The 27,137-nt window shown below is 37.3% G+C and overlaps 1 protein-coding gene across 11 annotated transcripts in view; it reads left to right on the plus strand.

Annotated features, from left to right (window-relative positions):
• NF1 (neurofibromin 1) overlaps window positions 1-27,137 on the plus strand; it is a 248,005-nt gene that overhangs the window by 138,754 nt on the left and 82,114 nt on the right. For 9 of the 11 annotated variants that reach the window (XM_053892642.1, XM_053892646.1, XM_053892648.1 and 6 more), the window contains 6 exons: window positions 150-212; window positions 4,786-4,944; window positions 5,543-5,640; window positions 6,856-7,002; window positions 9,191-9,337; window positions 12,924-13,034. In XM_053892642.1, coding sequence (XP_053748617.1) covers window positions 150-212; window positions 4,786-4,944; window positions 5,543-5,640; window positions 6,856-7,002; window positions 9,191-9,337; window positions 12,924-13,034 — 725 coding nt within the window. The remainder of the gene's footprint in view (window positions 1-149; window positions 213-4,785; window positions 4,945-5,542; window positions 5,641-6,855; window positions 7,003-9,190; window positions 9,338-12,923; window positions 13,035-27,137) is intronic. The other 2 variants (XM_053892647.1, XM_053892651.1) reach the window with 1 other exon arrangement.

A 27,137-nucleotide genomic window follows, 5' to 3' on the forward strand; every position in this document is an offset into this window, starting at 1 on the left:
CATCCCTCGAAATTCAGTTGATTTCTAATTTTTTGTTGATTCCATTTGTGTTACATTTGATCATGTAATTTTATGTACAAGCCAACATTGTTTTTGTTGCTGTATGTAGTTGGTGCTGTGACTTGTTTGTGCTCATCTCTGTCCTGTAGGCAACTTGCCACTCCCTACTGAATAAAGCTACAGTAAAAGAAAAAAAGGAAAACAAAAAATCAGTAAGTTTGGAGAACTTTTTATTAGCTGTTTCTTTCAAAGCAAAACAAAAATCTTTTGCTGTTTGTTAAGAACATCTTCACTTCAGCCTATTTGACCTTCACTGTAAAATCATTCTACTAATTCTGGCACAAAATAGCTTTCATTTCAATTAACCCTGGAATTAAGTTACATTGAAACATTCTCTGTGTTCCTTTGGTTTGATTTATCCCAAAGGCGTTTTGGGGGCATTTGTTGCATTGGATATCTCTGGTCTAATTTTATTATTGTTATTTTAAAAATTATAAATGAATGCAAAAGAAACTTAATTTCAAGGCCTTAGGAAATGCTGACTCTCTTCATTCTTGCTTCTTGTTGCAGGTAATGTGAATGGTTTCTTTTCCTAGAGGTGAAAGTTTCTCTTCATTGTTAGAAATACACGGAGGGAAAGTGTCACTTTCTAAATCTTACCTGAAAGTTGCAGTTTCTTTTTGTTTTCTTTTTTACTTTTTATATTTTTATCTAGAGAGTCTGAGCCAGAATTTAGATATTTGTGCTTAGATTATAAAAATCCTAATGATAAACGTTTACTTTAGAGAAAGTCACGATTAGACTATTGGGACTGAGAATATAGTACTTTTGAAATAACAGAAAACTCATTGAGTCCATTTTGTATAGAAACACCTCATTTTGCAAACATCTGCCTGTTTCTATGAACTTGTCCTAATTAAAAGGAAGAAAATTACAGTAGTCATAATTTTATTTTCTTCCCATGAGTAGAATTTGGTCCAGATTCATTCATTTTAAATTTGTCATTGTCTGTCACTATGACGTACCAGGCCGAGCATTATCTTTGTTCATATAATCCAAATGATTTTAGAGAAAGATGTTAAAAAAAAAACAAAAACAAAAACGTTTAGGAGTCATGTAGGCGGTTTACGTACGAAGGTAAAATTTAGAATATTCATTTGGTTTCATCTTTGATTCCTTGTCTAAGCTTTACAAATAATAGGCTTCTGTTTTAAATTCAGAACTAGATTAAAATTTAGACAACTATGCTTATGTACATTCACGATTTTGAGTATGTTAAGTAAGTTGGGTCAGCTGTGAGCAAATGGATTGGATGGCTTTCTTGCTTAATAAAAACATTCCTTTCTAATGCTTCTAATTCTCAGCATATGTGAGTTTAACACGTATACACCATCACTGTTGAAATTAATTTACCGTTTCTAACACCCGTTCAGTGTTTTACTAATGGCATTGTGTAGTGTATCACATAAATTAAAATTCTGGCTTTCTGTGTTTCTCTAGAGCATGTTTTCTAGCCTTCCTAACATTGCTTTATTTATTAAGATTTTGTCTAAAATTGTTCCTTGAAATGTTATTTTCTGCTAGTGTTATTTTCAGATTTTTTTTTAAGTTTCTGGGTAACACTGAGTTTTGGAATGTATCTCTCAGCACAGGTGATATGAGGTCCTCATGGAAACAAAGGGAAACTAATTGGTAATTTGAGGTATTTTGGAACACATTCTAAAGTATGAAGACAACATAGTCATCATAAATTTAAAATGTCAGTTTATGGAGTTGCTGGCTTATGAATCTAATGATCTTTTCTTTAAAAAGCAAGCTAACTCTTTTGGGATATATGGATAATGGATCAGAATATGTAAAATATAGAGTGAAGGTTCTGGCTTCTGGTATATTAGCTGCATAGTCATAGATATGTCCTCTTATTATGCTCAAACATATAATGTGTAATCAGATCTCCTTCTAGAAGTTAATTGTCTACCTAACTCCGGGAATTAAGCATGTTTGCGTAGTGATCCTCTTGCTGTGTAAAGTTTATGACTGCATTTATTTGTACCATGTTGTTCAGATTTCACTCGAGGGAGTAAAGAGGACATTTGACTGGTAACTGGTTTCAGAGTACAGACTAGCCCAACTTTGACCTTTTGTGCAGAATGTGTTTGGGATCTAAATTAGATTTTTGTAGCTTAAAAAATAAAACACTTGAGTATGTATATTATGAGGTAAAATTACGTTGATGTCCATTAGTGGTGAAAGAGAAAGAACTATTTTTATAAATTGTCTCATGAAACTTGTTATACAGCATTTTGATTGATATTGAGTACATTTTGTAAGGTTTTAGTTCCAAAAATATACTGATACTGTCACCATTGGGATGCATAATTATATGATACCAGAAACAATGTGTGTTTCTGAGGTGTGGGTACTTTGAGTATTGACAAGAATTAACTTTGAAGATATGGAGGATAGTGAAAATGTAGTACTTTTCAGAAGTTTGACAGTATTCTCCCTTTTCATTATATTATGAGATTAATAGTATTAAGTATAAATGAGGTATAAATGTGAGTCACACTTTAAAACTTTTTTGTTCTAGACAAAACTAGTAAGTAGCTACTTTGAAAAATATGTGTACAAGTTACTGGTTTTTGAGAGGTGTTTTCACAGCAGGTTAGTATTTTATAAATTAATTGGTTCTTTGGAAACCAAATTATGGCTTTCAATTTTTAAAAACTGTTTTAGGATTTTAACGGATTAATCTGAATATATGGCTGTTCCTTTCAAACAACCTGTTTACAATTAAATATAAAGCAGTTTTTAATCCTCTTCTTGCTAACTCTTTACAAGCTTTATAATTTTGTAGATTTGTTGTTAAGTTTCTTCTGTTTTAAGATTAAAATTTGGGAGTTCTGAAAGAACCACTCGGTAGCAATGGTGGTCCCTGAACATTGTGAAATTGTATGAAGAATTTGGTCTGTGTGAATGTATATATTCATTTGTCTGTTCCTCTTCTCTGAAAGGTTAAATACTATACTAGAATAGTAAAAGCACTTGAATTTTCTTCTTAATTCTATTTCTAAAACTGTATTTCGGCTAAAAATAACTCTCAAACAGTATTTGGGTTTTAAAGCTGTTCTAGTAAGGCTGCTGTATTTAGCCGTCTGCAGCAGCTTCCTTTGAGTGAAGTACAGCAAGGTTGTCCTTCACGCGGTAGCACCCAGAGCGCTGTAACACAAGAAAGCTTCCTGAGCTACGTAGTGTAAATGAAGGTGAGAATATGTTAGTTACAACTCCTGCGTGTTAGCGCCGCTTGAGAGGGTGTTCTTGGGCTTGAAAACCTGAATCGTCTGAAATCTTATATTTACTAATTCCCTCAGATACGGCAGAACACTATTTAGAGATTTTAGGCAGCGAATAAGAAGACATTGAAAATGTATATACTACACGAAGCCCTAAAGGGAAGAGAATGAAATGAAATAATCCTTATTCTTCCCGGAGTTAATCTGGAGTCAGTGAGCTGTGTGAATTCATGACAAGGAGTATTACTTTATTAAGGCATTGGAAAGCGAACTAGAGTTACGTGGGATTCTGCACAGAAAGCCATTTTCTCATTTTCCCTCACCGTCCTCTGAAATGTAGGTTTATCCCTGGAATCTTAGCATATCGACTGCAGTGCTGCGTGCGGCTTGGCTGTTGGGATCACCACGGCTTTATGCAGCGGTCAGCTACACTGAGCAAGCGTAATTGTGGAGATTAAAGTGTTACACAAGTGTTCTTTCAAAATAAGTGTGTGTGTGTATTATCTGTAAAACATGTACATTTTAGAGTAATATAATTTTCCTGTGTTAAAACAGTAACTGGAAAGAGATGGGCCCCGAGCCAGTTTCGTAACACTTTTCCCAATCTAATGTGCCTGTTACTTTACCTTCAAGGTAGAATGTTTTATAAAAAGAGAAAAACCCATCTTAAATATTGGGCTCACATTGTTTTTCAGTGTGAGCAACTATTTCTTGTTTCCTTCACTTTTTTTATTTGACAGAATTGCACATTGAGGTACACATAGGGGTTCTCTCTTCTGCTGGTGTGATCTGTTTAGATCCCCAAGAATTCCTTTTCCTTCATGATTTAAATAATAGGTCGTTATCTTAAAAAGCATTCTGAGGAAGAAAAGGAACTGGCAACGTTACTTGTAAGTGTTTTCTCTTGATAGGAATCTAAAAAAAACCTAACCTTTGTTTGTGTATGGCAAGCATTTTGTTCAAGACACGTGGTTGTACCAGGTATACAACAAAATGTAAGTATTTACTGTTAGATATTAGATGTTTTGGGGTATGCTGTTGAAAACTTAGCTTTGCCTTGTAAGAGTTGACCGCACTCTCATGTCTGTTAATCTTGGTAAAATATGGTAATCTTTGTGTGAAAATTTGGTGTGCTTTTGTTACTTACCAAACTTGCAGTATAAACAACAATGATAAATGCAAGATCTTTTTTTAGGTCTCTCTCCATCACTCATTCATGAAGAGTTTCTTTTTCTTTCTTTGTTTCTTTTTTTTTTTTTTTTTTTTTTTTTTTAAGATACCTTTGTTGTGCTTCAAAAGGGGTGGAGGGCAAGAATTGAGGATAAGCTTTATTTACTGATGTTTGGGGAGTAGGAAAAAAAATAGAAATGTGTTGTTTACAGGGTTTGATCTGTTCAGAGTTTTTGTGCCAAAGTCTGACCCTCGAGCTCTTTCTTCCCATTTCCTTTTTAAATTCAAACCATATACTCAGTTCTCAACTCCTTATTTTTAGGTGGTTAGCCAGCGTTTCCCTCAGAACAGCATCGGTGCGGTGGGAAGTGCCATGTTCCTCAGATTTATCAATCCTGCCATTGTCTCACCGTATGAAGCAGGGATTTTAGATAAAAAGCCGCCACCTAGAATTGAAAGGGGCTTGAAGTTAATGTCAAAGGTGAAGACTTATTTTGCTAATCTATTTTAAATTTCCCTTCCAACTAAATTTTCAGTTTTTTGTATTTTCTGTACTCACACTTGAGTTTATTTTTGAAATAGCCTGTGGTTTTCACTTATATGCTTTTGTTTTATTTTCAGTTGTTAAATTACAAAGGAATTCATTAGACTGATACCTGATGGACATTATTATCGTGGGAAAATATCTTAACAAATGTCTCCTAAAGATAGTTTTCTATATATTCATTCTGGAAATTCTAAAGTGGAGACTGAAATGGAGACTGTATGAGTTTTTATTTAAAAAAGACATTAAAAATTTTAATATGTATTTTTATATATGTAAACATGTGTATATATGTGTGTGTGTGTATATCTATATCTATATCTATATCTATATCTATAGATATATATAGATATATACATATATGTAGTAATTTGGGAAAGAATAGAAACAACACCTAATATTTATAGCATGAGGAATAATTTACTCAGCAATAGAAATTATATTGATGAGAAAATTAGTTTTTTGTAAAGAATATGCGAACGTATACACTTCATGCAATGAATGATCTGATTTATAACCGTGTTTTATTATTTAGATACTTCAGAGCATTGCCAATCATGTTCTCTTCACAAAAGAAGAGCATATGCGGCCTTTTAATGATTTTGTGAAAAGCAACTTTGATGCAGCGCGGAGGTAGGAGTGCTCTATCTGATTTAAATATTGTCAGTTTCACTTAAGTCTGTGTACTTGGTCTATGTGGAGCTCCTGTGTAGGTTTTTTTCCTCTTCCCGCTCTAGGTCAAGAGCAGAGTTAATCTTATTTTCTTTTACTATAAGAGACAGTAGCGAAATAAATCCATATTCTTGATAATTTGATAGTGACTTCCATACTTGAAAACTAGCAGGGATTTTTGGCACATCTACTAAAATAAAAGATTTGAAGTTGCTATAATATGGGGGAGAGGAAAAAGGAAAAGATTCTTTCTAGTAAAAACTAAAGCCAAAATGGCACATATTATGCTTAATAGTGTATAATGACAATATTTTGATGTTAGAATATTTTTGATACTTCGTTTTGGAAGTGTACCTGAACTAAAAAGTTACTCAAAGGAATAATGATAGCTGTTGAAGTTTTATGATTTTAGAAAACTTGAGGTCTGTGAGGTGCCATAACTAACTAGTTCTTTCTCTTTATCTCTCTGAGTTGTGGGCTTATCTGTAAATAGGGGCAAAACTGTTTGTGTTCTGAGTTGATTTTAGAGAAACAAATGAGGTAGTGTATGAGAAAATGCTTTGTAAATGTAAGTTAAAGTCCAGAATTCTACTTTTCATGCAGTGTGAAACTAACTGATCTCATAGTCTAAGCTGGACTTGGGCAACTCTGCTTGCAGTTTTTCATTGTTGTTCTTACCAGTTTCTGTCTAGTTGGCATTTAAAAGGCATATTGTTGGACTGCAAGCTCTATTGAAGAGAAAAGTGAATGTCAGCATAGGATTCATATTCCAGCAGATTGACTACCCATAGAAAGTTAAGAGAACAAAGGTTCTCATCCTGGCTCTGACCTAACCAGCTGTGTAACTTTGGGGAAGTCTTTTGTCTTGTCTTGGTCTCCATTTCTTTATCTATAAAGTACTGTACTGGCTTCGATCCAAAGTCTCATCTATCTAAATTTTGTTGTTGCCTGACTTCAGAACCTACCATGAAGCTGAAGCCGGGTATGGAAAATGGAAAACCAACTTTCTCCTTGTCTCTTCCTGTGTTTAATGACAGTCACATGTGAATAATACTTATAGTCCTCCATACTTGTAATGTCAGTTATTTTACAAAGTTACTTCAGATCAGTTTGATTCAAACATATATATGAGTGCATCTAGTTTTTAAAAATTCTAATGGCTTTGTATTTTTTAAGGTTTTTCCTTGATATAGCATCTGATTGTCCTACCAGTGATGCAGTAAATCATAGTCTCTCCTTCATCAGTGATGGCAATGTGCTTGCTTTACATCGTCTACTCTGGAACAATCAAGAGAAAATTGGCCAGTATCTTTCCAGTAACAGGTAAGATTTCGCAGTCATGCAGATTTTGAAAACTCTTAGTTTAAATTTATAAAAATTATTGGGCACGAATAATGCTTTTTTACTCTGCATCTGCTTAGAATAGGAATTAAGGTTTGGAAAGAGAAATGTAGAGCCCTAAACTCTTAAATAGGCAAGCGGTTGACTCGTATGAAATGATGAACAAGTCTACCTGGTGCTACAGACTTTTTTTTTTTTTTTTTAAAGTATTAAGCTAAAAAAAATCACAAATTAGCCCTTTGGATTTTTCTGGTTTGCAAAACATCAAACGTGTGCAACAAGATATAGGGGAGTTTACATTTACTAGAAGTTCAAATGAGTATTGGTATCTGAATCTAAAGAGCAGCTAATTCTAGGGAATTTAATAATTAAAACATTGCCAGCGTTCTGATTCTATTTGTGATACTCTAAGTATTTGAAAATAAAGCTTTATGTAGAAAATACCCAATAATTGAAAAGTATTAACTTGGGTATTGGTTTATTAGCTGTTTTTAAAGCCTATTGTAGCCTGAATCACTTGCTGCCCTTTCAAGTTGTGTATGTGTATAAACAGCCCAAATTCCCACGCATTCCTCTTACAAATGTAAAATGAGTCCAGAAAAATCTTAAATGCTAATAAAAATGGTTTGCTCATTCATGGGAATGCTAGAAGACCATGAAGCTAAGGCTAACTAATAAAGAGATGGTAGTTTAAAAGAGAGAGCATTTTAATCCTTCATGAAGGGTTACTGGGTTAAAGTGACACTGGCATGACCGAAGTATGCTGGGACATAAAAGGATGAAGATGCTTTGTCTGTGTGACACGCAAATAAACTGTGAACTTTTAAATGCAAACATTCATTTCTCTTACATAATTCACATACATATTCGTGTAGCTTGATGCTACAGAGTTTTTAAAAATTCGGATATTTCAAAAAAAAATTCCAAACATACAGAAGAGTATAGGCTGTAATATAACAGAGACCCACGTCTACCAACTAGCTTTAACATTAGTTTGCTTATTTTACTTCAGATCTTTATAACATTTTGTTTCTTGGGGGAAAAGCTATTACTTCTCTCTATGAAACTGACAAAATAAGGAAATTATAGGCATATATAACATAGCTTTGTGTGTTTTAAAAATTTGCAGAAATTGGGACGCCTGGGTGGCTCAGTCGGTTAAGCGTCCGACTTTGGCTCAGGTCATGATTGCACTGTTCATGGGTTCAAGCCCTGCATCGTGCTCTGTGCTTGAGAGCTCAGAGCCTGGAGCCTGCTTTGGATTCTGTGTCTCCCTCGCTCTCTGCTCCTCCCCCGCTCTCACTCTCTCATAAATCATCTTTAAAAATTTTGCATAAATTATATAGCGAATAAGTCTCTTCACACAATATCCTGTTTGAGATTTACCATTAACTTATGTTAGTATTTTATTGAATGACTATATCAAAATTTATTTTCACATTTCCTAATTGATGGATATTTAGGCCTGTTTCTTGATTTTCACTGTTCTAAATAGTAATATAATAAATATGCTTCATATTTGTCTTCTTGTGTATTACCTGAATGTGTGATTGCTGGGTTCTGGGGTACACACAGCCCTACCTTTTCTAGATACCGCTCCATTACTTTTCAAAGTGTACATGCTCATTTACACTTTGATCAGCACTGAGTGAGAGTACCTCTTTATACACATCCTCACCAAAGTTGACATTAGTAAACGTCCTAATTTTTGCCGATTTGATGTTTGTGAAATGGTATCTTGTTATTCTCGTGTAGTTTTAAATGCTTAATAGTTACTGAAAATCCGTATTTACCGTGGTTAAGCAGAGATGTGATACCAAGGACAAATATGTCCAATTCATAAAGAGGAGTTTCTCAAGAAGGATTCTTTTCATCCTGTGAAAAACTAGATTACAATGTTATTTTTACTTACTGCTTGTTTAATGGTAATGGATTAAGAATACTAGAAAAAATGAATTTTTATGTAAATTTTGTAGTTTGGGGAGTGGTCATATTTCTAAGATGTCTCCGTGTATATTTACAACCTTCGAGGTCTTTTTGTTGCTGTTTTTACAAATCATCGGGAACCACCAGCTGACAGTAAGAAGTAAAGCAACCAGTGATAAACTAAAGCAATGTGTACAGCTACATGTGAACCGCTGCTTTTTTCTAAGTAGTTTGCTGTTTCTAGGGATCACAAAGCTGTTGGAAGACGACCTTTTGATAAGATGGCAACACTTCTTGCGTACTTGGGTCCTCCAGAGCACAAACCTGTGGCCGATACACATTGGTCCAGCCTTAACCTTACCAGTTCAAAGTTTGAGGAATTTATGACTAGGTAAAGTACCACCGTGAAATAATAATTGCTCTCTTTTGGCTGAGATGCAAGGTTTACCAGTAGACCACTTGTTGGATATACTTGTATTTCTGATGGAAGATTATTAGGAAAGATGTGCTTGATGATCACGTTGCCATATTTTGGGATCCCACTTGTTTCTTACCTTATCTGTTGTTGACATGTGCTTTGTTTTATAGTTGATTTTCCTCTAAAAATAATATCTTTTTGAATGGTACTTTGTCTTATGGCTTTGAGGTGTTTTTGCATTTAATACCTATAAGGGAGGGTAGATAATCATATTTTAGTTAAGGGAGATTCTGCAGCTCAGTGTGAGTAACTGATTTGCCCAAGATCCCACACCTCAGTCATAGGTCCTTTGGTTTTAAGTTCTAGCTCTTTCTTTCTGCCACACTGTAGCGTTTTTCAAACCCTCCCCAGATTTGATGCTATTAACCTGTTTTAGATGGAGACTCCCAAAATTCAGTAAATTTCAGTATTGCTGTAAATTTTCTGTGGACATTTGTTTTGAATCTCATTTAGAGGGATTTAGTTTGTGAGGTAAAAGAGCCTCCTTGTTAGACATGCACTTTTATGACGTTCGAGCGAAGATGGTGAGCTGAGTCCTTTAGTCTTTAAAGTACCTTTCAGAGTACTTTACACTTAGTCACTTAGTAAGTGCTTCAGTGACTGTGGGTGTTTTGTTCATAATATGTGCCAGAGACAGAAGTAAAAAAGCAGAAATTAAAATGCAGAAATTAACTCACATTAGAGATTGGCATATACTGTGCTTTGCAATGTAAGTGCTGGCTATTGATCATATCACGTACAGGCCATAGTTTTGTACACATGACTCCAGTTCTTTGATACCATGAAAAGAATGTGTGAATACAAAACAGTCTCCTTTCCAGCTTATTTTTTATCTTTAGCTCTGCTATATTCTTTTCATTGTAACAAATGTTTATTCCTGAGTGATTAAAGAAATACTTTCCACACACAGTTTTCATATTGCGTAATTGAAAATTACACAGTACAAAAACATATAGCTTTTTTATTCACCACTTACTGAGAACATCCTAGCCATTTTTCCACTTTTCTGAGAAAACCTATTTATTGCTCCTTCTCTGAGACCCTAGCTTCCCTTATAAAAGACAGTCTTCCATGCTTTTGGAGACTAACCGATCTAACAGTGTCTGGTATATATAGTGTTCAATAAATGTTAAGTGTTATTTTTGTTCTCCTCTCAGCTCCCGCTGATGCTCTTTGAGACCCGTTTTTTTTTTTTTTGTAAAAAAAAAAAAAAATGAAGAAAGCTTCATTTTCTCAACTATAAAAATAAAAATTGTTAAGTTATTCAAAAGTCAGAAATCTAAAGAAAGTAAAAAATTCTCAGTTACTCTTCTTAGAGATATTCACCTTTTAGAGATAATTCAGTTAACATTTGGCACACAGCCTCATAATCATTTGTATATATGTGTACCTGTTGCCCCTATCAAATGATATCTAGGTTGTTTCCATTCATACTAAACAAATGCTGAGCTGGTACTGGCAACATAATGAACTGAAATGATAGAACCTCTCTCCCCCACCCCTTCTAGGACGTAAGAGATACATGACGTACAGAAGTACTAGGTCAAAGTATTTTATACTATATTACGTAGTATTATACTATACTACTACACTATACTACTGTATACTATATATACTGTATACTATATATCCTATATACTACACTATACTACTGTAACACCTAGTATTATATACTTAGGTATATGCTTTTTTAATGTTTATTTTGAGAGAGAGCACCAGCCTGAGTGGGGGAGGGGCAGAGTGAGAGCAAAAGCGAGAATCCCAAGCAGGCTCCATGCTCAGCACGGAGCCCACCTGAAGGCTCAATCTCACAACCCTGAGGGGTGCTTGGGTAGCTCAGTCAAGTGTCCGACTTCGGCTCAGGTCATGATCTTGCCGTCTGTGAGTTCAAGCCCCAAGTCCGGCTCTGTTGCTGACAGTTTGGAGTCTGGAGCCTGCTTCAGGTTCTGTGTCTGCCTCTCTCTGCCCCTTTCCCTCCCCGCCCCCACTCAACAAATAAACATTAAAAAAAATTTTTTTTAATCTCATGACCCTGAGATCGTGACCTGAGCTGATATCAAGAGTCAGACACTTAACCGACTGAGCCACCCAGGTACCTCCAAAGGAAATATATTTTTAAAATATTTTATTTTTAAAACACATAGCTGGAAGATAATTTCTGAGCACTTTGCCAACATATGGTCAGTACAGATTGATAAAGAAGTGGAAAATATGAAAAAAGTTAAGAGATGCAGATGACAGAAGGAGAAGGTCCAAAATGAGTAATAGATGTTTCAGAAATGGAGCTTAGAGAGAACGGAGAAGAGGTAATATTTGAAGAGACAACAGATGACAACGTCCCAGGGTTGGTGAATGACCTGAAGCTTCAAATAATTACACACTGAATGTTTAACAGAATACATAAAAATCAAATCATGCTTTTTCTGAAACATTTTAAAATACATATGGGGATCTAACATACGACAAAAAATTCACCTAGCAATGGGCACGTGGGTCGCTTCCATATCTTGGCTATTATAAATAATGCTGCAATAAATATAGAGTACATGTATCTTTTCAGATTAATGCTTTCATATTCTTTGGGTGAATACCCAGTGGAGTTATTGGATCCTATGGTAATTCTATCTTTAATTTTTTGAGGAACTTTCACACTGTTTTCCACAGAGGCTGTGCCAACCTTCATTCCCACCAACAGTACATGAGGGTTCCTTTTTCTCCAGCATCCTCGCCAACACCTATTGTTTCCTGTGTTTTTGATTTTAGCCATAGAATGGACTTTTAATAAATGGTGTTGCTACAACTGAGTGAGTGACTGGAAAAAGGTGCTCCCATCATTCATGAGGATAAACTCCCATGAAGAAGAAAACATATGCAAAGGAAGGCCTTTTTAATCATTCAGAATTATAAACCCAAAAAGAAAAGGTTGATAAACTGAACTCTTGAAAGACAAATAAATAAAAACTCAACAGCTTCTAGAAAAAGAAAATACCATGATTAAAAACAATCCTATGGTAGGGACACCTGGGTGGCTCAGTCAGTTGGGTGTCTGACTTTGGCTCAGGTCATGATCTCAAGGCTCATGAGTTCAAGCCCCATGTCGGGCTCTGTGCTGACAGCTCAGAGCCTGGAGCCCTCTTCAGATTCTGTGTCTCCCTCTCTCTCTGCCCCTCCCCCACTTGCACACTATCTCTCTCTGCCTCTCTCTCTCAAAAATAAATAAACTATTAAAGGATTTTTTAAATTTAAAAACAATCCTATGGTTCATATTACTGCCCAGGGTAGTGCTAAGGACGACTTGTTATGTTTCAAAGAGTAACATCTTGAAATTTTGGGTACTTGTTGTCCAGTTGCCCTTCAGGAAGTGTGTTGCTTTTAAATGTTTTGTCATTTAGTATATTTCATCACTGGTCTAATCATGGGTTTTTATAAATACTCAATGGACAATATAAAGCCTATGAGTTACCCTGTTTTTTGTTTGTTTGTTTGTTTTTCCTTTCAGGCATCAAGTACATGAAAAAGAAGAGTTCAAGGCTTTGAAAACATTAAGTATTTTCTACCAAGCTGGGACTTCCAAAGCTGGGAATCCTATATTTTATTATGTTGCACGGAGGTAAGAAATACTGTTTCAGTTTCTCTTATCAGAGTGTTTAAAATGGAGAGAGACAGCAAGTTTGATTTTTCCCATTTGACTTCACTGGAATTGAAGACAAGTTTACCTGGAAGAATATAGCAGGGTAAATAACCAGCCTGTCCCAAAATGATACGTGGTATATTAGAAATTGCTTTTCAGGAGACCTATTTCCTATTGGCTTCTCTTTCTTACATCAGTTTTTTTTCATACTTCTTACAATGGATTAATTACCAAGAATAAAAAAAAAAAATAGCAAAGAATCTTTTCTTTTTAGGTGTATTCTGATTAAATAATATCTACAACATGACAGAAATAAAACTTTAAGAATCTGTTTCTAAGAACTTTCAGTAATATGCTGTGTATGACAACATCAGGGTGATTTAACAAATAATTTAGAGAAGGTGTGGAAATTTCTATAAAGATGGCACAGGTGCCAGCTTGGAAAATTGATTGCATTTTTTTTCATGCTGTCTTCAGTCCAGGCTAGTGCCTAGAAAACCTTTCTGAAAATGCTGTGAGCTCCTTCTTCACAGTAGGTATGAAGCTTTGCGTTGCTTTCCCTGCTACTGTCTTCTCTTTCTTGCCTCATTCTACCTTTTGAGAACTTACCTGTGATACAAGTTGGCGAGTTTTACTTCTTCCTGTTCGTATCATAAACTCGTGGTATTTGAACCGCAGAGACGGTGTGGTCTAACAGAGAGACCATTGGTTTTGGAATTTCAAGGACTTTGTGTAATCTTAGTTTTACTATCCAGTAGCTGTAGAAATTAATCTTCCTGAGTTTCCTGAATTTAGCATACGTTGAAGAGTTCTGTCAGGAGACTGAATGGCCATGGATTGCGAGAGCTTGTCAGTGTATAGGAAATGGAGGTTGAGAAATGGCGGGAGAGGACTGAGCAAAGGGATACAGAAGGTGGGAAACTAATTTAGTCAAATAATTCAGATAGCATTAAGACCAGGAAGCCCCAAGAACTGGGTCTTATGGAATCTAGAGAGTATAGAAACTTGCATTTACCCTGTGGTCTCCTCTTGAACAACTCTGAGTAAGGTCTCTTCGTTTCCCTTGAAAGTCTTCTCTCCAACTTTTCTTTCAGTTCCTGTTTCTAAGTCACCTAAGGTAATTTTCACTTTCTTTTGCAATTGAGATGAAGCATATTTGTGTTTCAACCACAACTTTTAATGCAGTCGGTATATTTTGACCCTCCCTATTTTGCTGAAGTAATTAAAAGTGAAACACTGGTGAGAGAGGCAAACAGGTGCGTGTCCTCCTCCCCCTTTAACTTCTCGTTAGTTTACAAGTAGCAAAGATTTCTGGGAAACCTCAGTGCAGACACCCTCTGTTGGATTAAATCAGTGGGATTTCCGGGAAACCTATGTAACATGGTGATTTGAGAGTGTTAAGGATTCTCAACTTTGTTGCGTAACTAGCCACATAATCTTAGACAAGTTACTTTTTTCTGAATCTGGTTCTTCATATGTTAAAAAAAGGTGAGGGGTAGAACTTATAAAAACTGTCGACCTGTCCCATAAAATACTTTGTGACTTAAAAGTTCTGTACAGAGTATGTTTGAGGTTTTCTTTTCTTTTCTTTTTTCTTTTTGTTTTTTGATAGGACTCTTCCAGTTTCAGATTTTGGGTACTTTCAGCTTTTTATTTAGACCTCCTAGAGCTCCTCTTGGCCTTCATTTTCACCTGGTGTGAAGTCTTAGCTCAAAGACAGTTGAGCACATAGTAGCTCAGAGCAGAGAGAGGCCTGTTTCCTCCACTGTACAAGTCCAGAAGATTGTAAAGGCCTTATCTCTACATAGCCAGCTTTGTCAAAGAGCACTTGGGTTGGACTTCTCTTTTGATATTCTTGTGTTTCTGTGGCTTGGACTACAATGTATTAGTTAACGTCTTTTGACCTGTGGATTCCATTCACCTTACAAATAGTCCAGGGACATTTCAGACTTGAAGTATGCCAAACTTAATTCCGTATATTCAATCCACTTTTTCACACTGTATTCTCTTTTTCAATAACATCATTCTTCGTTCCCATGCTAGAAACCCTGATCTTTTTAAATTCTTACCTCTTTCTTTTATGCTCCTCATTATCAGTCACCTAGTCTTGATTTTAACAGTGAGATCCTGACAAATCAATTAAGTTGTTTTAGTGTGACCTTTGTTATTGCAAAGAAGCCCTTCTTATTTTCTCAGGAAAAACAGGAATTGCAGCAGAGCCTGCCCAGATGTAGACAGAGCTAGGTGGCTATCCGTTCTGGAACCAGTTTACACTCTGACTCCCTCTTGGCCTCCTAATCAACTCTGCTTCATGATTTTTCTCTTTCTGTATCCCTTCAGTTTTAGCCCCAGCCACTAATTCTTTCATTACCTCAGTACTGCATGCTTCAAATTCCAAAAAGAGAATGTGGTTCGGCTGAATAGTATCTGTTTGGCAAAACCTTTCATGCTAAGTGCTTGCTCCTAGCTGCAGTCATGTGATCAAAATAACCACCTACTGCTATTTTTTTTTATCAGGGGCTGTCCTTTGGTATGTGTTCTATTTTTTTTTTTTTTAATTGGATCTTAATGGTTTATTTCTTTTAGGTGCCTTGAAAATGCCTTTTGGAACCATTTTTTACCCCACTGCTATTACTGACACTTGCTTATTGGCTCTTACCTGTGCTAATGCAGCATTATCCTCCAACTTCCTAATTCGTGGGGAACTTCTTCCAGGTCAGCTCCACATTGCTTCTGGAGGCAGTTGCCAGTACACATCTCATCTCGTCGTTCTCGGGGTGTTAAATAGCACCATCGATTCCTCATATAAAGGAATCCACAGGTTCTGTTGTCAGGCATGCAAGGTGCTCCATAATTATTACCTAATTGAGTTCCTAATCTTTCCCTGCTATTCCCTCCCATAGATTTATGCTCCTACCCTGTAGTAAAGTACCATAAATACAAGAACAATTGTTGCAGCCTTGTTTATAGTAGCAAAAAAAAAAAAAAAAAAAGAAGAAAAAGAAAGAAAAAGAAAAAAGAAAAGAAAGAAAACACAGTAACTGTGTTCCAAAGGGGAATTGTTGAATATATGGTGCTGCCTCTATATTATGGAATAATATACAATGTGTTGTTTTTTCTACTTGTTACAAGCAACGGAAATGAAATTCAAACTTGTGCAAACTAAAAAGGGTATCAATTGGCACATGCACCTGAGGAGATCAAGGGATGGCCTGGCTTCTTGCATGACCTCGTGCAGAGCTTTGAACAGGGTCATCTGGAGAACATTGTCTTCTCTCTCTCGACTCCACTTCCTTTGGGTCGATGTCATTCCCAGGAAGCTCTTCCCATGGCCAGCAATGGATTGCGTTCTCAGCTTAACAACTGAGGGAAAATGACCTATTTGCCAGTAGGTACAGCAAAGGTCCTGGTTTTACTGGCCTGGCTTGAGTCACGTGCCAGTTCTCGAGGCAATCACTGTGGCAGGGGGATGGAATATCTTGGTTGTCTGGGCCTGAATCATGTGCCCATCCCTGGAGCACAGTGGTGAAACTGTAGCCCTACTTGAATTACATGAGTTGAAAGGGAAAATTGGACTGCAGATACCAGGATGAGGAAAAATGGATTCTGATCAGGCAAGAGTAACAGAAGTGTTCCAGTGCAGCTTTAAAAAGACCCAGAAGGAGGACTGTGGCACTTGTCATACAAGGTGCCGAGTAATATGTGTGCACAAGCATATATAGCTGGAGAAATGTGTGCAAATATGCACATTAAACTATTCATGTTGCTTATGACGGGGGAGTATGACTGGAGGAGGTCGAAGACCAGTTAGAATATTTATTATGTATCTCTCTGGGTTGTTACCAGGAGCATGGGTTATTTGGGGAGAATACTTAAAAAGGTGAAACCTAAAAGTTTTACATGAATGTTAGAAATATTACACCTGGCAGTTGCTTTTTGGGTGGCACTAGTGCTAACATTTACTGAGTGCTTTCTCTGCGTCAGGCGAATTGTGCCTGTGGTAGAATTTTTCATGTAGCCCCGACACTAACCTTCTGAGGCCTTGTTAAGAGCAGTGAAGGCATGTGTATAAATAAACTTGTCAAGAGAAGGGGCAAGTCACCCCCAAACCTAGCTGTCCGAATGACCTGGAGAATTAAAACGGGAAACATATCCCGAGACCCTGTCCTGGGCTACCAGATCAGAATCCCTTGGGGAGAGCCTAATCTATATATTCAGCAGGCACCCGGAGTGATTCATCTGTAATCCGTTTATGACTGAAGTTTGGGAATCCCACCGGGTCGTGTATTTCACTCATGGCAGCACAACTGCTAAGAATCAGCTGGTTTCAAACCTTAACAACTACACTATTAATGACATGGTTATTATCAGTGTTAAAATTATGTACTAGGTTTTGGGGTTAAATCAACCCTTGTAGACCAGCATGAAACTTCCCAGTAGTTTTGAGATACATTTCTATAGGGAAGAGTTCTGAATGCTAGGCATCTGATTTACAAATCACCTTTTCAAATACCAGGAAAATGTTTACTCAGAGCAAGATAGTCTTGTCATTGGACCAGCTGCATTATGCATTGCAGTAGTTAGCAGAGTTGGGGCGCCTGGCTGGCTCAGTCGGGAGAGCATGCAACTCTTGATCCTCAGGGTCATGCGTTTGAGCCCTGCCTCTGGGTGTAGAGATCCTTCAAATAAATTTAAAAAAAAAACAAAACATTTTTTTTTTTTTCAAAAAACAGAATTGGCACATTTTTTACTGTAACAACATATTACTGTTCCACATTCATGAAATAGGTGACACAGGTGTTTTGTGTAGTATCTTCTCGTAAGATTAGCACATGTCTTTAATAAAAACTGATACAAAAATAGCACACACCACTCCTCATTCCCCATCCCCTGTCCCCTTCTCTCATACACAGAGGTGTACTTTGGTTAGACATCACCAACACAATTTCTTCTCTTACACTTTTAATGTAAAAATCTGAGTTTCAATTCAATGCTGCAGACATTTAAAAGGCAAACATGTGGCATTTTGCTTGTTTTAGCATTTTTAAGGAAGAAAACCATTATATTAAGGTAATAAACTTACACAATTAAAATCTACAACCTAATTAAGCCAGGATAATGATAACTTCCTAACAAGTAAGTTGAAATAAATTTGATTTTCCTAGTGTGCTTGTTGTAATTCGGCAGATAGTAATGAACTGAGATAGGAATGCAGAAGTTCAAGTCCACTTCAGCCTGAGTGCACACAAAACAGTGAACATATTATATAGAAAAGAAAATGAGTGCTCTCCATTGGATTCAGTTTCGTGCCACCACTTCCCATAGTCGTCGTGTTCATGGTTGTGGCTATCTTTGGGGTCACTGCTGTTTTCAGAAGTGTCTTGTCATTTGAAGTCACCTTTGTATTTGAGGTTCTTTGGAGATCTGAAGTTGTCTTGAGAGTTGAGATCGTGTTGGAATTCGAGATTGTCTTGGAATTCGAGGTTGTGTTGGAATTCGAGGTTGTGTTGGAATTCGAGGTTGTCTTGGAATTCGAGGTTGTCTTGGAATTCGAGGTTGTCTTGGAATTCGAGGTTGTCTTGGAATTCGAGGTTGTGTTGGAATTCGAGGTTGTGTTGGAATTCGAGGTTGTGTTGGAATTCGAGGTTGTCTTGGAATTCGAGGTTGTGTTGGAATTCGAGGTTGTCTTGGAATTCGAGGTTGTGTTGGAATTCGAGGTTGTCTTGGAATTTGGGATTGTCAGAGAATTCAGACTCATTGCGGGACTCGAGACTGTCATAGACCTTGAGGTCATTAATGTTGTAGTGCTCCCCAAAGTGTTAGTGACAAACAGGAGGAACAGGCTGATGAGTGACAGCTTGAACACCATTTTCCTGTTTCAAAATAATTATAGAAATTTACTGACACTCGGAACAGAAATCTAAGAATTAGCTTTTTTAAAGAGGAACACCTGGGGGCACCCCGGTGGCTCAGTCGGTTGGGCATCCGACTTTGGCTCAGGTCACGATCTCACGATTCATGAGTCCGAGTCCTGCGTCAGGCTCTGTGCTGACAGCTTGGAGCTCAGAGCCTGGAGCCTGCTTTGGATTCTGTGACTCCCTCTCTCTCTGCCCCTCCCCCACTTGCTCTGTGTCTCTGTAGCTCAAAAAATAAATGAATGTTAAAAAAATTAAAAAAAAAAAAAAAAAAGAGGAAAACCTGAAGGAAATCTCATTCCAGCCCTGGGGAAATGCTGATCTTGGGCTTCATAATTTCTTTCTTTCTTTTTTTTTTTTTTTTGAAGTTTATTAATTTATTTTTGAGAGAGAGAGAGAGAGGGAAAGAGAGAATCTCAAGCAGGCAATACACTGTCAGTGCAGAGTCTAATGTGGGGCTCGTACCCACGAACTGTATCATGATCTGAACTGAAGTCTGGCGCTTAACTGACTGGCACCCCAACAATTTTATAGTTTTTAAGATAGGGAAAAAGTCAGAGTGATCAATACCAACTCCTTACAAATGGACTTACAAATGGACTCAGACAAAGGGCATAACTTGCCTGAGAATGCATATCTAAAAATGTGTAGAACTAGAACTTGAGTCTGACTCTTAGTCCAGTCTTCTACAGACATACACCAAAAGTTTAATAATAAACCATTTTTAAAATAAGGCTTATTTACTTTTATCTTACATTCAAACCTGATGGCTTGCCACATGTGAGATAATGCAACTACCCCATGTTGGTCATGGTTAAAATACTCTTTTTAACTTGAAGTGCAGACTTTAATTTTAGGAATCTAATACACCCTAAAAGTTACATTTGCCTCTAATATGTAATTCAGAAAATTTGAAGTTAATATTACCTTTTGATGTTTTTTTCTTCGAAGATTAAGAATTCAGGCTTTCTCCAGTGTCCCTTGGGGAATCTAACTAACTTCTTACCGTATGCTGGTTAAATACAATCAGTGAGGAGGTCACATGTTCTGAACTTGACCTGGGATTTGCTCTTTGGAAATGTCCTATTGAGTATTTTCCAAACAGCTAGTATAAACAGCTAGACCTTGGCAGAGATCAAGGAATTCAAATAAAGTCTTTCTAAAATTCTACTTGTTTATTTAAGGAAGCCGGTGAACATATCTTTGTTATTCCTCTTATCTGTGTGTTCATTAGTTTCTTCACTAGACTAACTAGAGGACTCTATTATTTTGCCTGCTGTGATTATCATGACTTTAAATCAAGTAAGTATATTAAGAGACAGATGTCTTAATTTTTCTTAAAACATCTTGCTTATATGTTTATAGGTTGATTCTGACCATGTTATTTTGAAGTTTTAAAAATGATTCAGGAATATAGCATTTCAGGCATTTAATAATACATAATCTATTAGAAAAGAAGTTAAACCTTATTAATATAAAACAAGCTTAGTAAGAAAAGAAAGAAAAGGATTGCATATGGAAGTGATACTGTCATACTGTGTTAACAAAGTTTTTGTTTTTGTTTTTTTTTTAATAATTTTTCTTTTTAAGTGGGCTCCATATCCAGTGGGGGGCTTCAGCTCACGACCCTGAGATCAAGAGTCACATGTTTTACTGATTGAGCCAGCTAGGCACCAACAAAGTTTTTTCTCTTTAATACATTAAACCACCCACGTTGAAGCACATTAAGTATATTCTTTAAAGGAATTTTGTCTTTTGATTATTTCTTTTCCTTGATAATTAGCATACAGGGAAGTTCAGTTGTATCGTGCTAACGTTTTCGTCACATTGGCCGGCGCTCTTTAAAATTGTGTTGACATACAAGGAAATTGCTACAAAAATGGCAGAAGTACAAGTCGGTACATGTTCCTCACATGTTTTACTTTGCTATAAAGATTTGTTTCTCCTGAATGAATAGAACCAGTGCTTGCTAAACCTTATTTATGTGGCACATGTAATAAAGAACCTCGCTAAACTGGAGATTAGTGTGATTAGACCTAAGAAGTCAACATAAAAGGCCTCTTAGCAACCAGAGTAAAAATTTATAAATCAGAGTCCTCAGATAACACAGATAACTCCTTAGTGATGCTCCAAACACTTCATCTCAACTTATTTAAAATTTAAAATTCAAAATTTTCCCTTTCCTATGTTTGAACCCAGATAGGTTCTTCTCATAGTCTGATTCTCAGTAAGTTGCATCATCACCTAGCCAAATGGCTTTCCTACCGTGGACTTTTCATGGTCCTCTTTGACTTATTAATCTTAGACTGTCTAGGCATCTTGATGAAAATTAGGCAAAATTTAAAACTCTGAACTGTCCACTCAGGTGCTCTTAATCAGAAGCCATTTGCCATTCATTATTCAGGTCTTTAAATACCTCCTGCCTCTTTTCGTTTGTTCAGTCTCCCCCCATCTGCCCAACAGACTTCTCGTTCACAGTTCTGTTCTTCCTTCTGGGTCTAACTCGGATGGCAGTGCCTTTTCTCTGAGCCTTCCCTAATTCTGTACTTCAGAATCAGTCATTTTAAGACTTCATACTTTTAGAGCATGGATCAGAGTCTGCTTGTTACTATAGATGTATCCTAAATCTCTCTTCCACCATATCCTGGCGTTCTCTTGGTCAGGATTACCTCTTTTCTATATTCCCTCTGCCTGCTAGCCCAGTGAGTGCTGGGACAGAACAGGATACAATCAACACTGGAATTGATTGCAGTATCTCCTTTGTTTCTTTATGTCTGTGGGCTGATATCATTAATGATGTTTAGAATGATAGGAGCCATTTGGTCATTTGCAGTTTTCCTAAGTGTAATTTTGCCAGTCATGGGTCTGAGTTGAAGTCCCATCCCTATTTTCTTACTGCCGTTTGAGAGGTTTCTTCATTTGTATAATGATCACACTGCATGTTCATAATCCCTTAGCTGTAATTCTGAAATGCAAAATCCTCTGGAAACCTGAAGGATTTTGTCAAAAAAGATTTGGTACCAAAACTTATTTGGTGGAAATGCCTAATCTGCCTTGGCGTGAGGCTTTTCATCATTGTTATTAGTACTATCTGTATTTGTCCACCACTTAGCGTGGGTGTTAATGTTTCACTGAAGAAATCTCAGGTTGACTTGGGGTATGGTCTCAAATTCTACTGAAGTGTTATATAATACACCATAAGGCTAGCGCTTCTCACTGTGTTTCTTCTGTTCCTTCCGGACACATCACCACACTGCTCCATGAGTCTTTATAGTTAGGTGGTGCCACGTGTCTGTGTCTCAGTCAGGACAACGTAGGCTCCACTGATGTATGTCCCTTCCAGGCCTTCTCACCACTCGTCCATCTAGTGTCTTCTCTCAACACCTAGTAGCAACCAACGGTTCAGGAGGGGGTTCTACACATGGTGAACTACTGGATGACCTGATACCAGTGAGAAGTAAACTTTTGGTGTCTTAGCCAGGGTTGTGTTGGCATTGTGGCAGAAGTTAGTTCATGCTGACAAATACAGCTGGGTCCTGGGTAACTTGCCGTGGCCTCTCCAGATCCACTCCCTGTACGCCCCTGTCGTCCCCTGAGAGGCCGAGCTGTGTGTGGAGGATAGCATTGGGCGTCTTTGCTCACCTCCTTCTCTTTGACCTGTGGGGAAGAGTGTATTCTTTCAGCTCGCTTCCTGCAAGGCCACGGTGGGCTGACTGCATCCCTCTGTGAAGATCATGGTTTTTGTCAGACGGCCCTCTCTGTGTCTGGTTTCTGGCGACTGCTCCCTGCCTGACTCCTTCAGGTCTACTGTCCGACTGTCGAACAGTTTCCCTTATCTCTCTCTTATGAAACCCTTCCCTCTCCTCTGTACACGTTCGCTCGTATCCCAGTTTGAGTGTGCCACCTGTTTCCTGCTGGAACCTAAACTACTACAAACAGTATATGCACTGTGTTGTCTTCCTCAAAATCTGAACAACTCTAAATTCTGAACTGTATCTTGTCCCAAGGTTTCAGATGAGGGATTGTGGATCTGTGCCACATTCATAAGTTTATTGTGAATATTGTGATAGTATTTGCGTGGCATTCAGAACTGTGCCCAGCAAGTAGTAAGCATTGGGTAGATAGTAGCCAGAATTGATGTAAGAATAGCAACCGTGTTCTGAATTTTTATCTGGGAAATCCAGATTTCTCATATTTAGTGCTGGAGCTTTGGAACTAGCAAGGAATTATAAGAGCAGTATCTTCCTTATTATACTTATATATTACCTTGAATTGACCTTTTTTTATGTTTCTGGAACTTTCTATCTTCGCCTATTGATTCTTTCAAAACTCTTAAATGGAGAAAAGGGATCTTATTTATAAAACCATCTCAATGCTCATAAATTTTATATAGCAACTTCTGGAGAATTTCAAGTTGCAATTTTAGTATGTTAGTCTAGAAATAATTAGGTCCTGTTTTTTCTTCCGTAACTTTTCTCTTCCGTCTTTGGGTTTTTGTCTCATGAATAGGACACTTGAATGTTTTCTTGGGTGCCAGTTACACAAACACTCTGTTAGCGATGGAAGCACTCTTTGCTGTTTAGAACACCCTCTCTAAGTACTCTGCCATTGTGTTTATTACACCTGTACCTCATGTCCCTTCAACTTTTAAAGTTTGGAAAGTTGGTGCCTGGATGGCTCAGTCAGTTAAGCGTCCGACTTCGGCTCAGGTCATGATCTCACGGTTCATGGGTTCAAGCCCCGTGTTGAGCTCTGTGCTCTGTTACCTCCGAGCCTGGAGCCTGCTTCAAATTCTGCATCTCCGCCTCTCTGCCTCTCTCCCCCTCATGCTCTGTCTCTCTGTCTCAAAAATAAATAAAACATTAAAAAATAATAATAAACTTTTGAAAGTAATATGTGTTTGCTTCTGAAAGCAATTAGGGTTTTCAGGATTAACATTTTTATCATGCTACTAGTGGGCTTTTACCTGTGTTTAAAAGTAGAACATCTAGGGCGCCTGGGTGGCTCAGTCGGTTAAGCCTCCGACTGCGGCTCAGGTCACGATCTCGCTGTCCTCGAGTTCAAGCCCCACGTCGGGCTCTATGCTGACCGCTCAGAGCCTGGAGCCTGTTTCAGATTCTGTGTCTCCCTCTCTCTCTGACCCTCCCCCATTCATGCTCTGTCTCTCTCTGTCTCAAAAATAAATAGACATTTAAAAAAAAATTTTTTTTTAAGTAGAACATCTAAAACATATCAGAAGTGTGTAGCACAAGTGGCTTTCATTGTGGACAATTACTCGTGAAGACACTATTTGTAAGCTTCCTGAGAAAGTGGATATGCAAGTATGCAGAAACAGACTCTTGTTATGTTAGACTTAAATGTGATACATTTTAGAATTGTACTTCACTTTTCTACAGCAAAATACCAGCCATTTCATTTTAGAAATCTAATATAGGAAAAGTAACACTTTTCCCCTTGTTGCAAAATACATGTTCCAAGAGCAAATGACTGTTTTGGAGCAAGTTTTTTTCCTACTTTTATAATACTGTAAGTCTGTTACCTCTTTTTGGCTTGTTGTCATTTAATCTTATTTTTCGTTAATGGTGAAAACAAAGTGATTTAATTTCTGAGACAGACTATCCTCCTTTCTGTTTCCTTCTCTCTGGTAACAGTGTCTCCAGCTGCCTTGAGCTTTAAATAGAAGCCTTAGCATCAGTCTTCACTTCTACCTGTTCTTAACCACAGGCATCTGATTAGGCAGTGGGTGTTTCTGATTCTGCTTCACAAAGTGTTTTATGCTTTATCTTCACACTCCATTTACAGTTCAATCGGTTGTCAAAGCTGGGGTTAGTGAACAAACATTTGTGGTAAAGGACCAAGTAGTAGGCTTTTTAGGCCAAATAGTTTTTCGCTTGCTTGCTTGCTTGCTTGCTTGCTTGCTTTCTTTCTTTCTTTCTTTCTTTCTTTCTCTTTCTTCTTTCCTTCTTCCTTCCTTCCTTCTTCCTTCCTTCCTCCTTTCCTTTACCTTCCCTCCCCCTCCCCCTTCCCCTCCCCTCCTCTTTCTTTCTTTCTTTCTTTCTTTCTTTCTTTCTTTCTTTCTTTCTTTCTTTCTTTCTTGTGTGGGGGGGGGGGGGATTGTTTTGTTTTAAAACGCTCTTTAAAAATGTAAGGACCATTCTTAGCTTATAGGCCACAAGTGGCATGTGGGCAGTATACTGCCGGTGGACCATTGTTTGCTGTCTAGGCTATTACAACAACTTCCTAATTGGATTCTTTGTCAACCAGGATATTACCCCATCCCCTCCATTTTCCCCACTACTGCCAGAATGATGTCTCTAAAATACTACCATGTTACTTCCAGATAAAACCTTTTATGTGCTCCAGTTAGCCAAGTTTTCATATGTAAGACATTCATATACCACCTTTGGGATTTTTGCCATTTCTTCAAAACTTCTGTTATTTCCTCAATATTTTTATTGGCTTTTATTGGACTTTTTTTTCTTAAAGGAAAATTTATATTATGCTATAAGGAAAGTCAGTATTGATTGCTCTAACTAGAAAACCACTAAGCAAAAGATAATGGTAAAAAGAAATACAGAAGTGTTAAATGCCTATTTCATATGGCACCCCATTATATAGGTACCACGCTTCAACAAAACCACCGACTTACAAGGCAAAGCCTTTGTTCCTTAGCGTCTCATACAAATCTCTTCATGATCTTTTATGCTGCTCATATTAGTTGCAAGGTTGCTGAACTAAAGCAGAAGGTTGAAAGTCATTTTGTAAAAGGCTAGATGGTGGCCTTATTTTGGAAATCTGATGATACTGCCATCATCAGTGTGGTTCCAAGTAAGCCTCTGGGATGTTCTCAGAAAAGGGTCTTCATGGTACATGGCTGAGGGTATCATCAGAGCAGTTGTCAAGAAGACTAGAGGAGCCAATGAAGACACAAAATCTGCCCAGAAAGCTCAGAATGCCAAGTGAGCATTCTATACATTACCTTTACTATAGCGATCAAAAAAGTCTTCAAGCCGTTTGTCTCAATTGGTCGTTTAAGTTTAATATTAGAGGACTAGCCATCACCATGTATGGTAACATTAGTGGAGTGTGCTCCAGACTTTATATTAGATGCCTAGCCTTGTGCTTCCACAACACTAACCATCTTACCATTGGCCTTGGATGCCCTTCCTTTAATGTAGAGCAAACTCCTACTTTTGATTCAAGGCCCATCTTGGTAACCTAACTCTTATCCCTCTAGACATTTTTTTTTTAAATAATAACAGCTTTATTGAGATGTAATTCATGTTGATCTTTTGGTTAATTGAAATGTGTTTCAGTTTGAAGAAAACAGTGTCTCTAAGTTCATACTTAATGTCCTGCAGCTTTTATCGTTTTTAACTTCGAGTCAGGGCAGAGACGTACAGCATTTCACCAGGTATGTGCTTTGTTAAAGCAAGAAAGATTTCTTGTAGTTGTTGTAGAAAAGCCGTGAGGAATGAGGAAATATCAGAACTTATCAATAGACGAAATGATTTTTAAACACTTCTTTGCTTTATTTGTCATCAGTATGAGGAAATACAGCTGAGTATCTGATGTCTAAGTCATAGAACTGGTAAATGGACGGGCTGTGTGCCAGTTACTCTTATATTACACAATGTCTTACATGCAGTAGTGGTTGCTGAGGCTTTGTTTGGCAAATGAGGGCCTTCCCAGTGGTTATTGTGGTGATGGCATCCTTGTTTTCCCTTACTGAGGTTTTATTTATTTATTTATTTTTTCTTTCTGGACCAAAAGCCGTTAAATCTTAGTTTATTTTCTGTTGAGGCAGGGATTTGACAGACATTTCAAGTCATTCAGCCTTCCAGAAGCATTTGGTTTATTTGTTTGGATGGTGACTATGGGCAACAAAATAGCAGAGTGAAAAACTGCATTTCCTGGTATGGAGTATTTCATCAGATTTATGTGATACTTGGCACCAAGATGCCTGTATGAAGTATCCAGATATCTGATTGTTTACTGCTAAATTTTATTCCCTATGGGATAAATAACCTTGTAAACTAGTTATTTGAAGTATAACTACATACATGGGGAATTATGTATCATTATGGGTTCAGTCATTTCCATTTCTGATGTTGGTAATTACCCATGAATCTCTGAAACAAGGGACAGCAGTAATCTTTGAAATATT

Source organism: Panthera pardus, unplaced genomic scaffold, assembly GCF_024362965.1.
Source record: "Panthera pardus isolate Hobbes unplaced genomic scaffold, ASM2436296v1 HiC_scaffold_3, whole genome shotgun sequence".
Classification (NCBI taxonomy): Eukaryota; Metazoa; Chordata; class Mammalia; order Carnivora; family Felidae; genus Panthera; species Panthera pardus.